The 24362-nt window shown below is 41.2% G+C and overlaps 1 protein-coding gene and 1 long non-coding RNA gene across 16 annotated transcripts in view; both read right to left on the minus strand.

Annotated features, from left to right (window-relative positions):
* Positions 1-3916: 3916 nt before the first annotated feature.
* LOC145507339 (uncharacterized) lies at positions 3917-9701 on the minus strand. The gene is made up of 2 exons (XR_014054784.1): positions 8320-9701; positions 3917-4548 (listed from the first exon to the last, which is right to left on the minus strand). It is a non-coding gene; the product is annotated as an uncharacterized LOC145507339 (long non-coding RNA).
* Positions 9702-9729: 28 nt separating this feature from the next.
* RABGAP1L (RAB GTPase activating protein 1 like) overlaps positions 9730-24362 on the minus strand; it is a 652518-nt gene continuing 637885 nt past the window's right edge. For 14 of the 15 annotated variants that reach the window (XM_081493701.1, XM_081493699.1, XM_081493697.1 and 11 more), the window contains 5 exons: positions 19767-19871; positions 17387-17470; positions 13941-14012; positions 11379-11576; positions 9730-10067 (listed from right to left, as the gene is read on the minus strand). In XM_081493701.1, coding sequence (XP_081349827.1) covers positions 9915-10067; positions 11379-11576; positions 13941-14012; positions 17387-17470; positions 19767-19871 — 612 coding nt within the window. In that variant the 3' untranslated portion in view covers positions 9730-9914. The remainder of the gene's footprint in view (positions 10068-11378; positions 11577-13940; positions 14013-17386; positions 17471-19766; positions 19872-24362) is intronic. The other variant, XM_081493714.1, reaches the window with a different exon arrangement.

Genomic DNA, 24362 nt, shown 5'->3' on the forward strand with positions numbered 1-24362 from the left:
TGTAACGCCTCCACCTCCCAGCCCGGGAAACTCTATGGAGTATACTTTGACCCCGTTTGTCCCGCCCGCGCAGTCGCCGCTCGGAACTGCTGTCTTCCGTATGGTAATAACCATAACCCAACCCCGGAAATCTGCGGGGTCCAAACCGGAAGTTGACGACAGACTCGGTTGTTTCCGTGCGCTCTAGGACCCGGGGTCATCGAGGCGGCCATCTTGTGTAAGACTAATTTGTTAACTTCTACGAGGCCAAAAAAAACAAGGGGAGAAAAGGAAGCCTATTTATGTTAAGGTGAGAAGGAACGAGAACGTTATCTGTAAGAGTCCTGAAGAGAATAGTTTAATTTTCACTAGATTCTGGCGCTCTGGAGACGTCACGACTTAGCGTGTACGTGATTACGTCATCACGGATCGCGAGAGGAGGTGGAGTTGCATTGGCCACGTGACCGGACCCTTTAGCGCAGCGGGGCGAGTAATATAGCGGCACCTGGAGACGTCACGTTTTAGCGTGTACGACGTGGTGACGTCACTACGGACCAGGCGAGGAGGAGGGGTTGCACGTGACCTGGACCCGATGTCGCGGCTCGGGGAGTAAGCGTAATAATATATGGGTATCTCCGTGGGCCCAGCGTTTGCGGTCCCGCAACCCACTCCAGTATTCTTGCCTGGAAAACCCCGCGCACAGAGGAGCCTGACGGGCTATAATAGTTCATGGAGTTGCAAAGAGTCGGACGTGAATGAGCGACTCTCTCTCTTACTTTTTTTCCCCTTTTCCTCCGTACACCGCGGAAGAACTTACATGGAGCCCTCACCGACCATTCTGCGAATCTCTAGTTGTCACCCAGGTTTGGAGTCGATTTAAGTGAGCCGGTAGACCATAGATACCGACTTAGCGACTGAACAACATCGACCTTTGAAAGTGTGAGCCGAGCTTTCCTGGGAATGGCATTCTGCTCCTGTTCTAGCTCCCGCTCTCTCTCTTCCTTAAGACTCTTAAGAAACCCTATTTTCAGATTATTTTAGCTTTTGGTAGCCCGTCGAAAACATAATAACCCCTGAGAAGTCAAATAGCCCGCATTCAGCTTTATACGTCGTCCGAGGTAGAGATTACAATCAGCAAGTCAAAGGAGGAAAAAGGGTTGTAAAAAAGCAGGCGGACCATTGTCATGGGCAAGAATGTGAAGGGCAGTACAAAAACAAATTACAGGTACGCACAACGTGCACGAATTTCAAACTTGATGTTAAAGGCAAAGAAGCCAGGCGGAAGTCCTATCGTTTGGTTCCCAACTGAAGTCTAAAAAACTGCGAGACATTAAAAATCGGGTTAGTCTTTCCGTAAGCGGGAGAGACAGTGACAGAAAGGAACCACGAGGGGGCTTTTGCGGTTCAAACAGTATTTTGTTTTCTTGCTGTGGATGCTGGTTCCAGATGTGTTCATTTTGTAGAAATTTCATTGAACTGTAATTTGCGTTTTCTTTTTTATGTTGTAGTGAGCTGTAGCCCGCCAGGCTCCCCTGTCCGTGGAGTTATCCACGTGAGAATACTGGAGTAGATTGCTGTTCCCTTCTGCCGGGGATCTTCCCGACCCAGGGATGGAACCCCAGGATCTCCTGCATTGCAGGCAGATTCTTTACTGTTTGATCCACCGGGGAAGCAATATAGTTACCTAAAAGCTATATTTAAGTAGGCCCAGGAGGGAATTTTCCCTGTATGATAGAAATGTTACACTGATAGATGCGATTGTCAGAATTCATAGAACTAACTCCTAAGATCTGTGGGTTTGTTTTTTTTTTTTTTAGTTGTATCATAAGTTTTTTAAAACATGCGTCCAGGGAATTCCCTAGTGCCCAGTAGTTAGGACTTGTCTTTCACTGCTGAGGCCTGGGTTCAATCCCTGGTCAGGGAACTAAGATCCCTCAAGCCCTGCAGCACAGCCAAAACAAAAAAGTCTTAACTGGAAACCTGGAATTCTTTAGGTACTTAATTAAATAGGAATAAATATCCCATTTCACTGTGAGAAGTTGACCTAACCCAGTGATGTTTAAATTTCCTCAGTTATGCACCTGGGGCAAATTCTCCCACCAGACAGCCTAAGGTAACAGTTTTAAATACCACCAGTTACCAGTGACTCGGAAATCTCTGTTCAGTTCCACCAGTCCTCTGAGCTCCAGGCTCTGCCTCTGCTTGGATGTCTGATAAACACGTCAAATTCAGCTTGTCTGAAAAACAACCAAAAAAAAAAAAAAACCACCTCCAGATTTCTCCTCACCCCTAATTCAGATCAGCTTTTCCAGTTATTCTCCAGCTGTGAATGGTCACCTCATTCTCTTAGTAGCTCAGGCCAAGGAGTCTATACTTGAGCCTTCAATTTCAGTCCACATCCCATCCTCTGCCAAGTCATTCTCTCTTTATCCTCAAAGTATGTTGAGAATAAAACCACTTCTCACAACCTCCACTGCTACCACCCAAGACCAAGGCGTGAGTATTTTGTCTGGACTGTTAGCCTCTCAACTGGTTTCTCTGCTTTCCCACTGTGCCTTTACAGTTAGTTTTCCAGAGTAGCCAAGGTAATCTTTTCAAATGAATAAAGTCCAAACTCCTTACACAACCTGGACTGTTCTACCTGATCTTAAATCTCACCTTTGAGTTCCTTTATCTCATGGAGCTCATCTCTCACCAGTCTCCCCTCTCCCTGATTAACACTGGCATTCTTGTCGCTCCTTGAATCCACTGAGTTTGTTCTCACCTCCAGGTCTGTGCTCTCTGCTTTCTTTCAGTCTGGAAAGGTTTTCCTCCAGATCATCACATAGCTTTTTCTGTCTTCCTTTTCTGCCAGCACTTAAAAACACCTTAGAATTTCCCACTTTTAAGAGTCAACAGAAATTCAGTGCTGCTTCTCTCCAGTTGTATCCTATAATTGTCCTTCCATGTACCGTGTAGAAGCAAGCTGACTCCTTGCACTGCTGCCATCATGAGTAACTGGGTACATTAGATCCCAAATCAAGGGGAAAAAAGTGAAGAACATTGTATCCTGAGATAAAAGCAGACCATCATCAACGACACACACGTCAGGGTCACGGTGTCTAGTTCTAGTCCCTCAAATAAATGAAACTCAGGAACCTGAGCTTTTCCTCTAAAATTAGACTCCCTAAAATCAAACGCTTTGTCTCTGATTTTTGCAATGCTGATGTCTAAAAATATGGATAGTAGTGTGAGAACCATGAACAAACTAATTATAGACTTTATCCTTGGAAATTGTGTAGTTTTTTCCTATAAATTCTTGTAATTTCTATTTGGCAAGCTTGTTCTTCTAAAGCCTGAGCTTCCTCACAAACTTGCTTTGCAAGTAAACTTGCAAAAGATTTTATTCTGGACTCCCTAGTGGTACAGCAGTTAAGACTGCCTTCCAATGCAGGGGGTGTGGGTTCAGTCCCTGGTAGGGGGACTAAGACCCCAGGCCTCACAGCCAAAAAACAAAACATAAAACAGAAGCAGTATTGTAACAGATTCAATAAAGACTTTAAAAATGGTCCACATCAAAAAAATCTTAAAAGATTTTGCTCTGAGTGTCTATTTGACAGCGCTCAAGTTTTGTTAAAAGCATAATTTCAAAAAGGTGAAATTGATTCTCATGGAAGTAAAAAATGAATATTAACAAATATTTTATACAACTCATTGCATAAACCAGTGAGGGAACCAGTACCTTGTTAAAACTATCAAAAAGTGCATTTGCACAGCTAGGTATTTATAGACAATTTAACAATGGAATATTAGTGTAAGGTTGCAAAGTTAGACACAAACTACTTACTGTCCTACAGAGTAGTAAAACTATATCTAACTTTTGGAGTCATCTATTCCACTGGAAAGAAAATGGGATTTGCATCCCTCCTGGACAGAAATCTACAGGTTAACAGGTAACTTCACAAAGCGTAGGACCTTTAATCAATAATGAACAGCGAGTTCCACTTACTTTTCATGACAGGACCACTCATGACCTGGTAACTGCGAAGTTCAGTAGATATTTTCTGGATAATTCGACGTTTTACTTTTTATGTAAAATTTCTCATTGTTTTAATTGCTACATGGGCCAAAGAAAAAATGTCTGTAGTCTGGGTTCGGGGCACAAACTAATTTTACAATCTCTGATTAATATTTTTTTAATACATGCTGAATTCTAAGAGGAGCTGACTAATCTGACTTTCATTTGGCTCCAGGGACACCCAAAACAAAATGCAAATTAGAACCCAGTGCACATCGCGATTCTCTGTACCCTGCCTCCGGTTCAGGAGAGCCTATGGAGTTTTCAAGTTCTGCCTGAATTACATGATGTCACCCACTGGGTTGTACTCTGAAGGACAAGCAGCAGCCACCTAATCCAATATTAGCCAATCAGATTGTTGCAAGGTTTTGAATTGGGACACTGAATTGGGACACTGAGATGCCAGTCCACATCACTGGTAACTAGAAGAGAGGGCATATAAACTTGGAGGTTACACACTTTGAAGCAGGGGGTGCCTCTTTTCAGAGACAGCAGCCGCAGATAAGCATCACCTGTCAAGACAAGAAAGAGTGATTATGAGAACAATTGCTCACATTCCTGATGGCATCCCAGCCCCTTGTCCCTGTGCCTCTTCAGGCCCAACAGTTTGGCCTTTGGTATTATGAGCTAAATATACTTTTTTCCCTTTTAATGAACTACCTTATTATTATTAGGCTAGCTTGAGAGAGTTTGTTACTTGGAACCAAGGAATCTCTATAGAGGCATACAGGGCACTTGGCTGTGCCTGCTGTACAGGATATCCTTTTGCAGGGAATCACCCAGAGCAAACTCCTATTTATTTCTCCTTGCTACAATGACTAGAGTCTAGTATCAGATAAGAAGCTTTTCACCAACGCCGGGTTCAGATGATTCAGAATAAAGTCAACTAGAAAAAAAATCAAAAAGACATTGATGGATTTTAGGACAAATGTTTATTACTGCTTAATGGGGCCAAAGGGGCAACACAAAGCATTGAGAACATCACTGGCTCACAAAAACAGTCACCTTGCTACCTTCTTGGTTGCATTTGTTTATTTCACAAGGCTTCATTCACACATGAAAACAAGATATTAATCCAATTCAAGTTCATAATAATTATAAAAGTAAACATTTGTTGGGACAACGTACAATAAATTGCACTTTTCTTAACAAGCATTACATTTACATTTATAGGGTGTACTATACATAATACATGGAATAGTGGAAACATCTAACTGGTCAGTGTTGATAGAGGAGAGAGGCTGCTAATTTCTTTCGTAGTCAATTAGCACTGTTGGAGCTAATCAACTCCTTTATTCTGGAACCTGTTTTCACTGGAGAAGCCATGGGCAAAATCATAGAATTCGTAAAAACAGATGGCATAAAATTTCTACTACCTCCTCAGCAAGGGAAAGGTAGGAGTTGAAAGAAATGAAGTGAGGCTGACTGAGAAACTTTCTTTCTTATTTGAACTAAGGATCCATACATTATGCAGAATACCAAAAATAGAGAAACTGATGCAAAGGCTATTACGATCTTGGATTCTGGGACCAATTCCAGGCTTTATTCTTGTGCTTTCATGACACGAGAGTCTTGACGAATTTATGTCTTTATCATTCAGTTTCCTATATTTTATTCCATATATAATATATAGTTCTTAAAAGTTACATTTCAACAGAAAAGATTTTACATGTTAATTTATTGCCAATGAAAAAGGAAAGTAACTTAAAATATTTATTTTCTACTCAATGATTCTTTTTTTTAAAAGTTTCCAGAATACCACTAACGAAAAACCAGGGGTGGAGGTAGGGAGAGTGGGACACGATGAAGATGTTTTTAAAGCAGGGAGCAAACACACTTGTAGATAAGCTTGACATGTAGTCTTTTAGATGGAAGCTAAGACAGGAATGTCTGACAGCTGACTATAGTCACTAAGCTACTCATAAACACCCACTTTTCTCCTTACAACTGAAGATGATCATCTCCTATCGAGGTGCAGCCCACATAAAAGTTTTCATTTTGGTAGCTCTTGAAAGATAAGAAAATCCCTAAGGGCTGTTACATGGAAGCCACTATGAGACAGGAAGATGTTCTGGAGCAGTTCCAGTTCAATGTGACCATCAGCATGGCAACTAGAGGGCAAGATTTTTGTATCTGGTAGTAGGAAACACAGGCCACTGAGCTGGGTCGGGCCTTCTGTATCTGATCGCCATGTGCATATTCAGTTGAATGGTACCAGGGTATACCAAAGAGGCAGAGATAAGCCATATAAAATTATACCAATCACCAATCACACAACACACAAACCTCACAGCATTCAAATCAAACAACAGTTTGTTCATGCTCTCGTTTACCTACACTTGAAGCAAGAAGAATTTTTTTTTTTAAAGAATAAGTTATACAACAGAATCATCTTACTAAGTAATTAAAAGTGTTCTGTGCCAGAGAGAAAATATTTCACTTTTTAAAAGCTTCTTTCCCCCTAATACGATCATGAAATTAAACAACCACCTTACAGGAATAATTAGTAGACTGATCTCAACTAAAGAAAAAGAAAACTCAACCCCTTACATTAGTTTCATATATGATTCTTAACCTCAGAAATGAATCCGTTCCTTTAAGGATCTCTCATCTCTTGTGCCCTTAATTGTGTATTCTTGTTTCTCTCACTTCAGCTAGGAAATGAAGCCACTAGTTATCAACCAGAAAGTATTTTAGGAAAATGGAGTAAGGGTTTGAGAAACATAAATATTAATACATAGTATAAGAGGATGAAAGTTTTGAAAACAATGAAACCAGATAAATACTATTAAATATCCCAACATCAGTACAAAGGTTACTGTTTTACTTTATTATGGAAATTTAAGAAAGTCAATGAAGAACAAACCACGAACTTAATAGTTGGGAGAGGGAAAGAGAATTATTGGTTGCATGGAAAGATAGGCCATAGGCCTATGTGACATTCCTATTAGTGTTTCTGATAGGCACTCATATACAGAACATTAAGTAACTGAGAATTTCTTTGCATTAAATTATATGTAACTAACTATAACCAAATTGTGCCATGGCTCAGGATGTGGGAAGCTAGAAAACATATGCACTGCAAAATTCAACTTGGTTTCTTTCAGCTCTAAGGAATGTGTTAAGATTCTCAAGATATAAAAGCTAATGACTGAATTTATCAAGTTGAACTTCATTCTCTTATATTGAAGAATTTAATGAAAGGAGAACTCTTCACTTTTCAGAATGCTGCAAATGTTGGATTTTTGGAGGAATGTTTTATACAATGTATCCAAGGAAAAGATGAAAAACACTCTAAAATATTAGAAATTTTCCTGGATATTTGAGCTGGTCAACCTCTTTCTAAAATCAAAAGAAGAGTATGAATTCTCAAATATACTTCAAGTTAAGAGAAATTAAAACTACCAGATACTTAATGCTGGAATGCATGAGTTTTTAAACAATATATGGTGAAGGGCATGTGGTCTGGGATAGTGCTATTGTAATATTGTATGACTAATAATATACCAACTTTTGAATTTTCTTTCTTTCTGTATTTGCTATTGCTACTCACCCAAAGGCATTGTAGTGAGGGACAGTTTAGACTATGATACTAATACACATACCCAAGTATGATGGGGAACTGGAGGAGGAAAAAAAAAATCTTTAGATGGCCATTATAATCTGTTAAAAGAGTTAAAATGCAACAGATTAAATGTTTACAGTGTTTGTACCCGGTGATTTTGTTTAAAGAAACAAATGTTAGGGGCTATAAAACTGAGCCAGGTCTACAGGTAAGAACTGAACCTAGAGCTAGTTCTTTCTCAACTACCATTTAAGGAAAATTATGCAATTTAGGCATTCTGTGAAATGTAAAAAGAGCTCTGTACAGTAGAATTATGAGATTCACAAAACACAAAAGAACATCCTTAATTTAGCTAGCCATCTGATAAGGCAACTTGTACAAGGCTTCTTGGGATCAAAGCATAAAGTACCAGGAAAGCTAACAAATTTTACTAAATGATTTACAAAAACAAGTACCAAGATGCAATTTTCTAGCCATTATATTTTACAAAAAAAATATTAACTTTTCTAAACCACCACATAGGGAATGTTAAAGTCAACACAGATACTCAGAATGCTGAGTTATTTTCCTTTGGGGTGAAAGGAAATGAAAACTATGATGAAAGATATCAGGACAAAAGAAAAAGAATTCTGTAAGAAAAGTATTGTTTGATGAGTGTAATGAAGGCTAACAAACAACCACATCAATTTTATGGGCTATAGATGATATGAACACTTACCGATGAGGAGAACTTCACTTTTTGGAGTTTAATGATTATTTTAGGGGAGAGGATCCACCATGAGTAACTTGTAGTGCATGCTCCTGGACTTGAGATGGCTCTTATATGATTTTTACTTCCAAGAGTGTGTTACTTTTAACTGCAACATATGGCACAGATGAGAGTCACTCTGCCACTACAGGGTTTAAGGTCCTCTGCAAAGAATATGTTCAACAGTGAAGCCACGGATGAGCATCATTAAATGTTACTGTACACAGATGACAGTAGTTTGGTTGACGTAAAAGGACCGAAGGCCTCCAAAACAGTTTAAAAAATGGGAAAATTGGTTTTCCCCTTACCAAAGGATTTCCCGCAAAGACTATTTATAAAGAAATGTTAAATATAATTGAAAAAAATATTTCCATCAACTTTTACACAATAGCTTTACCTTTCCATGAGATAAGTATTTCTATAAAGGTTTTATATGCAATCGAAAATGTAACAAATGCATTTGCATCTCTTCATCTAGGGGTACCAAGGGCACATTTTTAGGAAGCTACAGAACTCAGAAAAAGGGGCCTAGTATTAATGTGATATGAAGCTGACCTCTATTTCCCATTTCATAACTTTAACAAAGTTACAGTATATTAGTGTTTCCTTTGCAAAGTACATGTCAACATTAAACAAATACTCTGTCCCTGGTTCTACATTCCATTCTAAGCACAGTAGCTGTTCCTGGGCCTTTTCAGGCTTCTCTGATAAAGGTCTCCTAAAGATGAAACTCGTAATATCCACTTCTGACTTCACATTTGCCAGAAGGCACAACTGTATTCTTACTTAGGAACTTGCGATTCTCCTGTGGAATTCTGAAAAGGACCTGTTAGGAGACCAGGACCAAAGTGATTTATTTTATCCTGCATTTATAAAAACCTCAGTTCTTTTTTGTCTAGAGTGTGTTCTCAATAGCCTATCTTATTCCATGGTTCTTGGCACTTCATTTCCAGATGTACCCCACAGAAAGTAAAAATAAACTAATTCTCTTTGGGAACTGTCCGGCCCCAGATCTGTTCTTTGCTTCGGATAGGATTATCGCCGTCCAGGGAATCACTTTCAAGAGGAAACCTGACAGTGGTCGTGGCTGGTCCCACAGTGTGCTTTATCTGAGGAAGTCCTGAAAAGTTATGAGGTTTAGGTTTCAATCTTTTTTTTTTTTTGCTGTGACAAATATCTTCCTATCAATTCAACCTTGGAATAAAAGACATCTCCATTTTCATGTAAGATAAAAATAATTATGAATAATTAGTTCTAAATAAAAAGCATTTAGCTCTGAATTACTTGTTTCCAACCAGACATCAGGCATATAAAATAATGTGTAATAATACTATGATGGATTGGAACACGGCCTTCCATGAAGCACAAACACAGGTATTCAACATAAATCAGGTTAGTTTAAATAACATCCCTTTGAAAAGTGTCATACGAGAAAGATTGAGAGCTACTGAAAGATCCTGGCTTGCTTTCTGGCCTCCTTCCCTTCCTTTCAAAGGGACACCAGGACTCTTCCTGGGTTTCCGTCGCTTTGATCGTTGTGCTCCTGTGCTTGGGTGAGGCTGGAACTATGTGCTCTCCTTGGGGGGCTGAGTGGCCTGTGGTGGCTGCAGCGGCTGCGTGCCCGTGGCCGTTTTGATAGAGTTCAGAGTTTTGCTAAACCAAGAGTTTTTTGCAGCTTGGATTTCATTCATAAGGGCTCCTCTCTGATGTTCAAGTTCCTAATTAAAGAAAAAAAAGTCATCTGAGTTATATAAATGTTTTCTCTCTGCCAAAAATAAAATCAGAGTGCAGCTTTTTGGAATCCACATAGCCGTAGTTTTCTTCCTACACACCCAGGTGAGGTTTAGTTGGCTTCTGAATGCAAGAAACAAAAAAAGTAAAGCTAAAAGAGTTACCACTAAAACCTAGAATCTGTGCTTTCTCTGATCAGTGAAAGGAAACCTCATTTTACCCTTTCCTCCCCCTTGCAATTTAGGTCCAATTTAGGCTGCAACCTGAGAGAAGATGTTTAAAACCACAGGTAAACATAAGCATATGGATGGAAAGAAGTTTTACTGATAGGGTAAGCATGAATGAGTTCTGGGTCCCAACACACGGCCTACAGCCCTGAGAATGTACAAGGTCTGGTGCAGAAAGTTCAGGATCATTAGTGTGGTGTAGCAGATTCCATGGCAGGACACAGTGAGGGTGAGCATCACTGGCAGAAGGAAATGGGAACAGTCCATCAGAAGCCAGGACTGTCTTCCTAATTCTGATATCCTCCAAAGTGGAATGAGATTATGGGGAAAGGGATTTGACAAAATCAGGTAAAGATGAAAAGGGACTCCAAAGAAAAGAATGGCTGTCAGCCAACGTTCAACTGTTAGGGCAAGGATAACGGGGGGTTTGGCTTTTCAACTCTGAGGATCAGCTAAGTAACCAAGTTCAATGAGAAAGGACCATGGCAAAGAAAATCTCAGGGTAAACTAAAAAGGCATATGCTTAAATTCCCATAAGATGTGTGTATGTGTGTGTGTATGAAATTTAATTATTAAACATTTATCTAAAACTATGTGTTTACTGTTGTTTAGTTGCTCAGTTGTGTCCGACTCTGCAGCCCCACAGATGCCAGGCTTCCCTGTCCTTCACTATCTCCTAGAGTTTGCTCAAACTCATGTCCATTGAGTTGGTGATGCCATCCAACCATCTCATCCTCTGTCATCCTGTTCTCCTCCTGCCCTCAATCTTTCCCAGCATCAGGGTCTTTTCCAATGAGTTGGCTCCTTGCATTAGGTGGCCAAAGTATTAGAGCTTCAGTTTCAGCATCAGTCCTTCCAATGAATATTCAGGGTTGATTTCCTTTAGGATTGACTGGTTTATATCAGTGTTTAAAAGTGACATACAACTCATTAGTGGGCAGAAAATGTATTCATCATATATGGTATAACATTCCATGATTCTGAGCTTGATAGGTATATTCTACAATACTAGAATATCCTGGACCACTAACTTTATTTTTTTTCTTATTGGTCTTTTATCAAATCACCAACCTGGATTTTACACTTGGCCTCCACCAGCTGCAGTTTGGTTTGTGCCAATTCCAGCTCCATCTCTCTCAGTTGCTTCTTAAGAGAGTCCTTCTCATCATCTGATTCAATCCCCTGGTCCTCTCTGCTTATGGCTGCTACTTTCAAAGCACCCTCCTTGCTGAAAATGTCACTGCAGTGTTTACATGCCATCATTTTACCCTGAAATATCCAAAAGAGATAACCAGTATCAAACTGTATTTCATAGCATATACCATGTCCTGAGATACTGTGGTAAGATTTTTCTTTAGACACTGCTTCTGGTCATCAAATGAAGGCCCATTTATGGAAGTATTTTTCTTGGGCTATCACCAAAATGGTTATAATCAGCACAAAACCCAACTATCGAAGATAGGTGCTACTTGAAGTATCTATAGAAAAACTCTGATAGGAAGTGTTATAGCATTTTCTTGAATGTGTTTTAGAAATTTTATTCTACCATTATCCTTACTGGATGCCAAGCCCATGGCATATACTCTACGTGCATTAATTACCTTATTTAACCCTAGAGTTACCATGTGATTAGGTACTATTATCATCCCCATTTACAAATGAAGAAACTTAAAGAGTACAAGTAAACTTGCCTATGGTAGACAAGGAAGGTCATTATGAGTAACCTAAGTCTACCCTAGCAACAAACAAGTATTGGGTTGGCCAAAAAGTTTGTTTGGGTTATTCCATAAGGTGGTATAGAAGTACCCAAATGAATTTTTTGGCCAACTCAAGATATGTCCTTTTGTTCAACTTTAAGGAAAGATGGTCATTATTATTCAAGGTGATAAAAGTCATTGGGTTACATGCCGGGATTGTCAATCAAGCAGAGAGCACTGAACAATAGCAACAACAGAACTACTGTTTTCTTAAAATATCTTCAAAAAATTTAGAGATAAGGGATATTACAGAACATTTCTATTTTGATGTCCTACTGTTACAAGCTCAGCATGTCCCTAACCATAACCATGTTCCTCTCTTCACATACACACACACACACACACACACACACACACACACACACACACACACACAAAGCAACCGTGCTCACACTTCTCTGTCACTGTGCATGACCCCACCATGTAGGCCTAAAGGCTTTGGTGTCATCTTTTCATTAGCTTCTTCTTCATTCCACTGGTCATTAAATTCTTTCTCTGGTATGTCCAAGCATGTCTCCCAGGCCCAAAGCCCCAAAAGTCACCTTCCCAGAGCAAGGTTCAGATTTTTCAGTTCTCATGTCTCAGATTTTCAGGTTGTAACCTATAAAATATGTATTCACTGAGCATTTATTGTGTGCCAAGTTCTAGAATAAGCACTTTATATACATCATCTTATTTAATCTTCAAAATGACCTTATGAGGTAGGTAATATCTCTAGTTTACAGAACACAAAATAAAGCTGTGCTTAGTGGCTCAGTCATGGCCCACTCCTTGCCATCCCGTGGACTGTAGCCCACCAGGCTCCTCTGTTCATGGGGATTCTCCAGGCAAGAATACTGAAGTGGGTTGCCATGCCCTCCTCCAGGGGATCTTCCTAACCAGGGATCAAAAACCCACATCTCCTGCATCGCAGGTGGATTCTTTACCGTCTGAGCCGAGGTTAAATAACTTGTCAAGTTGTTAAATGATATGCGAAAGTGCCTAGAATGCATTTACTTACTAGTACTGTATAAACCTGAATATATTAAAATTGAATTGCATCAGGTTTCTGTAACACTGGTCCCAAGAGTGGGCTGTGCCAGCGCTGCTGCTTAAAGAATACCAATCCACTTGGTTTACTCCTGGCTCTGTAGAATAAGCTATCACTTTTTTCAAATAAAAAAGAAACAAGGAGTTCTACCACGAGGGAGTAGCATATAAATAAATGTGACTCTGTGACCCCATGGACTGTAGCCCACCAGGCTCCTCTGTCCATGGAATTCTCCAGGCAAGAATCCTGGAGTGGGTTGCCATTCCCTTCCCCAAGGGAATCTTCCTGACCCAGGGATTAGAACTCGGGTCTCCTGCGTTGCAGGCAGATTCTTTACGGTTTGAGCCACCAGGGAAGCCCTATAAACGCTACAGGTTTTCTTTACATCTCTAGACACTGGTGGAAGAATCCACCTCCACCTGAGTTCCATATTTCCCACAGTGTCTACTGTTTGAAAGATTAATGGGATGATCCTGCTGGGCTGCACACTGAAGTCACATCAATCCAGGCACAGTTGGAATGCCGGCTTCTGAGGGTTCCCAGGTTGCCAACATGCAAGAAAGCTCAGGGGCCTCGTGTGCCAATGCTGAAATCTAACCTCCTTTCTTGTTACCTGTTTCTGACAGCCCACAAGGTTTATGGGCTTTCATCTGGCCCCCATCCCAGTCCAAAGACAAATCCTATTCTCCATAATTCCTAAATCCTTTGTAACAAAGGTGGGATGGGGGCTGTATTTAGAGGCTGTCCTGCCTGTGGTGTGTCATCATATATTGGGATCAGGTACTCACTTAAGATGACATGAATTGGGAAGACACTGTATCACAGAACTGTTTCATTCTTTCTCACCTTCACCACTTCCAACTCCTCCTTGCTGGCTGCTTGCTGTTTCTCCAGTCGGGTACTCAACTGGGAACAGATCTAAGAGAAAGAAAAGAGCTGCTTTATTAGAAAGTAGAACAACTCATGTAGCATGTGCACATAGCTGTTTATTCACCCATATATCACTCGAGCATCTCTGACACTAGAAGAAATTTTGCAAATTTGCCAGTGATTCCCACAACGAGCAGCAGAAAGCCTAAGCCTGTTCTGTGTATAAAGCACATTTCTATCTCAGTCAGTAGAAAAAACACAGGGGATAAGTTTGATTTATGTCTGTCACTAGCTGTCGTGACTGGTTCTAGAGAATTCCTGTCCTCACTTTGGATTCAATCTGTAGAACCTTGCTGACTGTCTACTTTGGGCATGGTACTATCCTAGGAATCTGACGAAAAGGATTCTGAACCAGAAATGTCTCCTATCTGCTGCAACACGAAGAGTTTCTGTTTTCAATCACAAAAGTTTCTGTAGGAAGTGGCAGAGTGAATTTTTTAAAAGTTAAAATGAGCAGAAAATGATAGAGACTTAAAACTTGAAACAAGAGGTTTGGCAACATAGCATAAAATGAGATGCCTGGAAGTCCACCTCTGTGACTTCCTAGCACTGTGTCCTTGGGTATATTCACTCATCTTTCTAAGCCTCAGTTTCTTCATGACTGACTGAAAAGTACTGTGCTGTGATGATCACTGGGAAAGAAAATATACATAAAGGGCTTAGTAGGACCATTAAATAACATCTCATTATTCTGATTCTGAAACGAGGTATTGACAAGTACAGGGAACAGAGAGAAATAAGTGCTTTCCAAGTCCCCCAAACTATACGTGTGTGTGTGTGTGTGTGCGTGCGCGCGTGTGCGTGCGCGCGCGCGCGCACTGAGAGACTGATATCTCTGTGCTGTCTCTCAGTCATGTCGGACTCTTTGTGGCCCCATGGACTGCAGCCTGCCAGGCTCCTCTGTCCATGGAATTTTCCAGGCAAGAATACTGGAGTGGGTTCCTCCTTCAGGGGATTTGCCCGATTCAGGGATTGAACCTGTGTCTCTTGCATCTCCTGCATTGACAGGCAGATTCTTTACCACTGTGCCACCTAGGAAGCCCTATATATACTATATATATACATATAAAACTGGAAGGTCAAGTCCTACTAAGCCTGAGTGAAGCAAGAATCTTTTATTTTGGAAAAAAAAAATGGAATAAAACATTTAGGGGATGTCAAATTTTCAAGTGCAATTTGGACTAAAAACATAAAAGGTCTACCTCTATTATCAAAACAGAGACTTAAAAAATCCCAGTCTATAGTTTCAGAGATCAGAACTTGTTGAGTTCAGTCTCCAGGTTCTCCAGATCGAGGCCTGGAAACAACACACAGGACTGTACTGGCTGATGTTAAAAGGAAGAGATCTCTCTAGCAATTCTGGCAAACCATAAACCATTTTAAATAAGCCCAAACCTTCTGAAACATAGCCAATAGTAGCCAATTCCAACTACAGAATGCATTCGGATTATATGTTTAATTATCTTCAAAGAGATGGGTCTGTTGCTTGAAGTGCTTGCCAGATAATATTCAAGAATCGTCCCAAGGACTGCTCTTTGAAAAGTGCTGCATATGGAGGCTACCTATGGCCTAATGTGATGGAAAAAAATGCATCTGCAGTGATGACAAGCACGTGGTCTTTGATGTTCCTCCTACTGCTTAATGTCTAACCAGTCCTTCTCCTAGTTATCCAAATTCAAAATTTCCTCATTAACTCTCTTGTATTTCTTGTTTCTCCATTTTCACAACTACTTCTTGTAGTTCAGGACCCTGTTTTGTTGCAGCCTCTACTGTTGGCCTCTCACCACTCTATTCTTTGCCTGGGCATCTCTCCACTTGCTTCCACATTTCTCCCTGGGACCAAGTAGTGCCGGTTCCATGTTCCCAGTCATGCCACTGTCCTGCTACAAACAGTGAAATCCAAACTCCCCAGCCTGTCCCTGAAGACGTTCCCTGAACTCGGCCCCAACTCATCTTTGCTTTTCTTGCCTGTACTTGAAACTCTTGCAAAACAAAACTGTCACTAATCAACCTCCCATGCCTTTGCACATGCTTTTTCAACCTTGCCAACATTTCTAGCCTTTCCTTCTCCATCTCCAGATGCCTGAACCTCACCTTATCTTTGAAGCACAACTCAAATTACTTCCTTCTCCAGGAAGGGATTCCTCATCTCCCATGTATAATTCCCTCTCTTCTTAATTATGGTCAAGTTTTCCCTATTACAAGATCAGCTTCTAGAGAAGAGAAACTGAATCAATTTCTCTGTTATTCCTCCAAAGCCTCACATGTGGCAGGCATTAAATAAACATATATTGATTATATATATGTATAGATAAATAAGCATATAGATATAAACAGATTATAAAACAGAGTAAGATAGCTCTGAAGCCTTAGTTCTAAGGGGGGAATCCTTGTGGAAAGATATTCACAATAACAAATGAACTAGTTTTCCTCCAAAAGCATGAACAATATGACTGACATTTATATTTATATATCAATAGCAACAAAGCATACTCAGTGTATTAAGTGATTCTTTCCAGTTGGAAAAATTAAGAGAGGTTTGTTTTCTTTGTGCTTTTTCTGCACTTCCACAAGGGACATACATTTTATTTACAAGCAAAAAACCACTTTTTAAAAAAGTAAGACTTAGACTTCCAACTCCTTTGTGAAACAGGAGACCCTAGGGAAATTTCTGGATAAGGTGGTGGCATATGGTGCCTTAATAATTTGGGAAAGCTGGAACTTGAACAGTCCAGTCAGGGTCTTTTGACAAGCGGAGTCCTGGCTGTGCCCCAGCCTAACCAGCAGGGATCACTGGAGCTGGAATGGAGGCTTTCTGAGACCCTGTCTGGTGGTGAGACCAGAAATGTCCTCAAGGAGACCAGCCCCCACCGCCCCCCCCATTAAAAGATCATTTTAAGGTTCATAAGAGGTTTCCTGCTAGGCACTAGCCTCTGTTGGCTAAGGCCACGCAGGCGTGTGTGGGAAAGAGCTCCTGTGTTCTCTACTGTGACAGCAAAGGACGCACGTATCTCCTAGCTGTACAAACGCTAAATTCTAGTGCTTGGCAAATGTGATCTATTGGAAATTAGCTTCTGAGTAAGGCAGAGGCAGGATCCCAATGGTAATAAGATTTCTCATTCCTCTAAATCTATCAAACACTGAAAACAACCAACAGATTGTTTTGCTCAATTAAACTTCCCATGTTATCAGCAAGCATGTCTAACCACTGTCTGTTTCAGAGGAGAAAACGAGCCAACAAATATAATCCGTGCAGTGCAGCAACTGTTCTGGAAACTCTAAAAACAAATAAACAAAATTTCCTCAAAGAAAAGAGTGAAACAAAGACTTCTACAGTGATGAAGCCCACAGGGGCACATTACCTGTTTATACTCGGCAATGATAGCTGTAGTCTTCTTGATTTCATATTCCGCCTTCTCTAGCTGTTTCCTGAAGACTTCTTTTAGCTATAAAGAGTAAGAATGAGAAACATCAAGACTCAGTCAAAATCTTTACACATTTCCACCAATATGCATATTCAAGTCTGCCTGATTCCAAGTCAACAACAATGTAAACAACTGTCGAATAAGGGTCCATTCAGAAGCTATCTTTCTTCTCATGAGAGTCTAAAACAAAAAACATCAAGGAAAACACTGCATGTACTCTTGATGCTCTGTCATAGACTACTGAAAAAACATTTTAGGCCTTCTTTCTCATCTCATATTGACTCAGTTGTTACCTCTCCGGAGGTAGGAACAAGAGGCTTTTGGGACTGGAGTTAGAAATGGAGGTGCAGACTAAAGAAACACTGATTTTAGAAGTTAAAGTGACAGACGATGCAGTACTCGTTACAGTCACAGAAATACTAAATTATGAACGCTGAGCCTAAAACCACAGTTATTTCTGTAGCTTGGCGAAGGTTAGAGCAATGAAAAGGCTTAGATGTCACCAGTTACAAGGGAAAGAATTCAATTCTCCCAAGATGACCAAACAAAAACCAACCCTGGTTAATCTGCAAGTACACAATCAGAAAACAGTTGATGAATTCTGCTTTGCAGCATCCCAAAATATGAATGGAGGATACTCGGTACTTCCAAATTCACAAGTTATTGCAATTGATAGCTGAACTTCTCATCAGAAGATGTGGGAGTTTCTTCATATTTGCTACATTCTAAAATTTTAAGAGCATTTGTAGGTTATACTGATTCAAGCTTGTTTGTTTTTATTGGTCTCCGTTCTTTATCTTCCATAATTCAAGGACATTAACCATGCCCTTTGTCCCTTCTGCCATAAGGCTCCACTGACTCAGGGTCAACTTAGGTAGCTGAGAGGCTTTGAATAAGTTCACTCAGTTTCTCTAAGTTGTAGTTAACTCATCTGACAAATGAGAATACTCTCTATCTCACAAGGGAACCATAATTAAAAAAGGATACACACACACACAAAGGGAAAATCATGGATTAAATTCCTTTGTTAATAGCTTTATTCTTTATGTAAAGTACTGAAGTAGGCCCTCAAAAAGCAGGAAATAAAGAAAAGAGTAAAACCCATCAAAATGCCAAGATCAAACCAGATAATCAGCCCCTGAAAAGTTTTTATTACATTTTAAAAAAAAATTCCTGGTCCACCGTAATTGCCAAAACATTTCATTATTTAGGGGAAAAAAATGAAAATCATGGAATACTTTTTATAAATTCTGGAAGATGCTAAATAACACATCCCTTCATTAGTAACTTTACTGGAACTTTTGCTGGTTGCTTGGAAGGAGGTCTTTGAAATGCTTTGTGTTCTGTTTTATAGTTAGTATTATTGATGTCTCCGAATAAAACTCATTAAAATAATTGAGCTAATCGTGCCTGGCTGGAACGGACAGCGATGGAGACCACTGGTGAAGCAGCCTGCTCTTCCTTAGGGAAGCCGGAAGCTCTGACTCCAGCTGTCACCTGTCACATCTGGGGCTCCTTGGCAACGGCATGTCTTCCAGCTGATCACCCTCACCACTCACATGAAGACAGGAGGGAGCTAACTTCAAGGCTGATTCCCAAAGGGTTTCTTTCTATTCCCTCAGAGAATATGATTTGAGAGTTCTGCCAGGAACAGAAATGTTGGTGCTCCTTCTTCAAAGTCATCAATCCAGAAAATGAAGCGTGACTGATAGAGGCAAATCTCAGCAGAGATCTCTGCAGGCATCTGGCTTAACGATCCTCATAAATGACTTCAGAGAAGTCAGTCATCTTGGAGATGCGACACGAAATTTACAGATTTGTCACAGCTCTTGGGTCATAATTCCAAGTTCTTAAACTTGGAGAAGACTTAACACTCTTGCTAGACATCGCAGTGAAGGCAAATTCCTGAAAGCTGTTCCAGGGTGGAAATGCTGCCACCTCTCCTAACACCCTTCAGGAGAAATGACTCAGTGCTGCTCACATGTACTGCTTCAGCACCAGCCTTGATTTAGAACAAATTTAACTTTACTTCATATTTAACTGATGCTGGGAAAGATTGAAGGCAGGAGGAGAAGGGGACGACAGAAGAAAAGATGGCTGGATGGCAACACCAACTCAAAGGACATGAGTTTGAGCAAGCTCTGGGAGATGGTAAGGGACAGGGAAGCCTGGCGTGCTGCAGTCCATGGGGTCTCAAAGAGTCAGACTTGACTGAGCGACTGAACAACAACTTTACTTCTTGTTTATAGTATTAATCAAGTCCAGGAACCAATGCACCTGGGTAAAGACAAGTTACCCACCCCCCCATGCCTGTTACCTGAGCTGTCTCCTCCTCCTGCTTCCTCTTCTCTTCTTCGGTTTCCACCAGCCTCTGTTTGGTCAAGAGAAGCTCCTTATTCAGCACGTCTGCCTTGTCTTCTGCCTGCAAATCAGAGCACATCAGTCATGAAGAAGGTGAAGAAAGCATGTACATACTTTCTGGGACCTCTGGCTCATCCAGGGGTGGGGGGTGGGGGTGGTTGCTTTCAATGAATGCCAACTAGGTACCACATGCTCGGCACACGTTATCTCTAATCCTCACAGCAAAAATTATTTTCCAGATAATGATAGCAAGGTTTGGAGAGATCAAATAACTGGACTGGGACACACATCTAAGATCAGAGTCACAGTCTGAATTCAGATGTGAATGGCATGGAAGACCATGCTCCTTCTAAGCGTTTCTTCCACATTTTCAGCAGCCACAACAGCACGGACTCTGAGGCTATGATAGGACGGGATGAAGGGCTGGAGCCTCCTGGGGAAGCTTCTACCTGGTGATGTGTGGGGCCGAGCCAGAGAGGAGGAACAGACAGGCTGATCCATGAACCACAGTTAGGTGAGAAAGTTTAAAGATCAGCTGAGGGAACCTGGCCCATCAGGCTACTCACAACAGCAGTGAGTACAGTAAGGAGAAAGGAAGGCCAAAAATGCATAACAGAGACAGCCCAGAGGCAAACTGAAGTAAGGACCAGGAATCCAGGCACATAAGACCGTATTTCTAGAATAGCCAAGAAAACTCAGGGAGAGTGCTCTGCTCTTAATTTGGATACAGAGCCAAAATTCACTGTGAAAGCACTGTGTGTGTGTACATTTAACTTAGTTACTGTATGTCTGCCTGCTTTACACATTAGGGCCCTTACCTCACCCTTTATGGTCTCGGCTTCAAGCTCACTTCTGCAGCACAGGGTGGCCTGAGCCCTGTCCCACTCAGCCCATCCGAATCGGTTCCCCACCCTCATCTGAACTCGTATTTCCCGATAGCACTTGCCACAATCTAGAGTGACAAACTGTGTGTGTGATGTGTGTGCCTTGTCCACTTGGCTGTAAGCCCTAGGAGGCAGGAACCCTCTTTCCTGTGCTCATCACCATACCCCTAGCACCAAGCCCAGGACCGGAAGAGCTCATGCTCCTTAAGTGTTTACTGAATGAATGGACGTGGTTCTCTGAGTTATCAGAGAAGCAGACTTGGGGGAGGGAGCTACAGGATGAGTTCAGCAGAGAAAACCAGACACTGAAGACAGGCAGCTCTTTGAAGAAGCCATCCCTGGCTGACAGCAGCAAAACAATGTCTAAGTCATTGTGAAAACTGGCCAGGTGGCCCTCTGTCTGTGTTTCACCGTATCTCCCACATGTCCAGATGGCTGGGCCAGCACAGTCTGCCGGGTCCTGGCAGAGAAACTACCTTCCAGCTTCTTGGTTCTGTCTTCCAGTTCCTGATGTCCCCACAGCCCAGTGCTCACAGCTGTTTTCAGATGACTTGGAACTGCCGGGTAGTTAAAGTGAAAAATTCCCTTTTGAAGACTCTGAAATTTGTTCTGATACATTAGATTTCAGGAAGAAAATCTACACAGCAAAAGACACATCCTAAAAGTAGAGGTGGGCCTCAAAAAAAGGAACATGTATATTGCAAGTTAAGTTTTAATAAATTGTAAGATAACTAGAAGATTGATACTAAATATGGACACTTAAAACTGAGAATTCTACAGCTGCAAACCGGATGACAAGTTACCCACAAAGTGGAAGATGCTACCCAAAGTCTCCGATGAAGGGTCTTCCAGTGGCAAATCAAGAGCTTGCATTGGTGGATGCTCCTCTAATTCCCCAAGAGTTTGGTTTAACTATCCTTCAGTTGTTCCACTATGGCATTAGCCTTTGAAACTATTTTTAAGTAAAAAAATTCAATTTTCTAGTGAAAAAAAAAAAATGACATCCTGATGGCTTCAGTGTTAGTGGCTCAGTTGTGCCCAACTCTTTGCAACCCCATGGACTCCAGCCCACCAGGCTCCTCTGTCTATGATAATTCTCCAAGCAAGAATACTGGAGTGGGTTGCCACTTCCTTCTTCAGGGAATCTTACCGACCCAGGGATCGAACTCAGATCTCCCGCACTGCAGGCAGGTTCTTTACTGTCTGAACCACCAGGGAAGCAAAAATCTTATCAAATCTGTCTCCCTAGAACAGCTGCCTACTGGCTAAGGTTCTACCCTAGAATTTCTGAGTGACAACCTTGCTAATAAAGACGACTGCACTTTAACTTCCTCCTACTGTACCCCTAACAGGTTCCATTTTGTAGAGAGAACGGTCCTTTTCATAACACACATCATGACACTCTGAAACAAACGTTTTCTAAGTTTGGTTTCTCGAAGGAAGATTCACTCAAACTGTGAGCCTTCTGTAAACCTCTGAAGAGTCAATGCTATCCTGACATTTAGCACCAAGCTTCTAAAATTCTGCAGCATATCTAAATGTTTACAATTTTGGAAATATCTATAAGGGAAAAAAAATCCACTTCCCTGAGGAAATTTTTAATAAACACTTAGATACGTATGATGAGAGGGCCTATCATTTTTATGTACACATTTTCTGCTGCATGATCTTCATGAGGCCAAGGCCAGGTGACCTCACTCTATTTCTGTTCTCAGATCTGACCTCTGTAGGAGTTGCTCTGGGTCCCACATGGGAAGAGTCCCTGGAAGCTGCATCCAGAGTTTCTCCTTCAAGGTTGACAGTGAAGTAGGGGTGATTGTGCTCATCACAATACAACCAGATCTGAATTAACGTCCTCCTCCTTCTAAAAATAGTCTTCTGAGTCTCTGTTTAGCTAACCTCTATATCCCGCTTAAGTAAAAACCATCTTTAACGTTAAAGGCATCTCCAGGAACAGAATACTAAACAGACAAATATTTAAATTCTTTGTGTCCAAATGATAAAACCTTCACCACAGTTTAATAAGACTGAGTGGACATCTGTCATTATCATCTTCTAATCATGTACCAACATCTCATAATGCCTTATTGATACAAAACCTTCTGAAAGTGTTAGTCTCTCGGTCATGTCCGACTATTTGTATCCCTATGAACTATAGCCTGCCAGGCTCCTCTGTCCATGGGATTCTCCAGGCAGGAATACTGGGATGGGTTGCCATGCCCTCCTCCAGGGAATCTTTCCACCCCAGGGACCAAACGCGGGTCTCCTGCATTGCAGGCAGATTATTTACCATGTGAGCCTTCTAACTGTCATCCAACTTCTATGACATATAATATGCAGGTCAGGAAGCAATAGAACTGGACATGGAACAGCAGACTGGTTCCAAATTGGGAAAGGAGTACGTCAAGGCTGTATACTGTCACCCTGCTTATTTAACTTTTTTGCAGAGTACATCATGAGAAACGCTGGGCTGGATGAAGCACAAGCTGGAATCAAGACTGCTGGGAGAAATATCAATAACCTCAGATATGCGGATGACACCACCCTTATGGCAGAAAGCGAAGAAGAACTAAAGAGCCTCTTGATGAAAATGAAAGAGGAGAGTGAAAAAGTTGTCTTAACACTCAACATTCAGAAAACTAAGATCATGGCATCTGGTCCCATCACTTCATGGCAAACAGACAAGGAAACAATGGAAATAGTGACAGACTTTATTTATGGGGGCTCCAAAATCACTGCAGATAGTGACTGCAGCCATGAAATTAAAAGATGCTTGCTCCTTGGAAGAAAAGTTATGACCAACGTGGACAGCATATTAAAAAGCAGAAACATTTACTTTGCCAACAAAGGTCTGTCTAGTCAAAGCTATGGTTTTTCCAGTAGTCATGTATGGATGTGAGAGTTGGACCATAAAGAAAGCTGAGCACTGAAGAATTGATGCTTTTGAACTGTGGTGTCACAGAAGACTCTTGAGGGTCCCTTGGACTGCAAGGAGGTCAAACCAGTCCACCCTAAAGGAAATCAGTCCTGAGTATTCATTGGAGGGACTGATGCTGAAGCTGAAACTCCAATACTTTGGTCACCTGATGTGAAGAACTGACTCATTTGAAAAGACACTGATGCTGGGAAAGACTGAAGGCAGGAGAAGGGGACAGCAGAGGATGAGATGGTTGGAGGGCATCACCGACTCAATGGACATGAGTTTGAGTCTACTCCAGGAGTTGGTGATGGACAGGGAGGCCTGGCGTGCTGTAGTTCATGGGGTTGCAGAATCAGACATGACTGAGCAACTGATCTGAACTGACCTGATGACATATAAATGAGAGAAACAGGCACTTGATCTGTGATTACAACATGAACCAGCTACTCAGAAGGCTCCACTCTAACATTAGGGATGGGGCTCTTTCAGAATTGATTTCTTAAAGAACTAACCAAGGCAACTGTTTAGTTGAAAACAGAACAAAAGAATGTGCCACTTGTGACATGCAGCATCTGGTTCAACACGAACTCCCTGTGGTCAGAAGGGACCTGGGCCCAGTCTGCACTGGGAAAGCATTTGTTGTGTTTCTTGCTTTTGTTCCTCAGGAACAGAAAAAACAAGAAGGGCCTGAAAGCAGGTAACCAAAACTGAACTGGAGATGTATCTTTTTTTCATTTCTGATCACTGA

The sequence above is a fragment of the Giraffa tippelskirchi genome, chromosome 5, assembly GCF_054371585.1.
Source record: "Giraffa tippelskirchi isolate mGirTip1 chromosome 5, T2T-mGirTip1v1.2.pri, whole genome shotgun sequence".
NCBI lineage: Eukaryota > Metazoa > Chordata > Mammalia > Artiodactyla > Giraffidae > Giraffa > Giraffa tippelskirchi.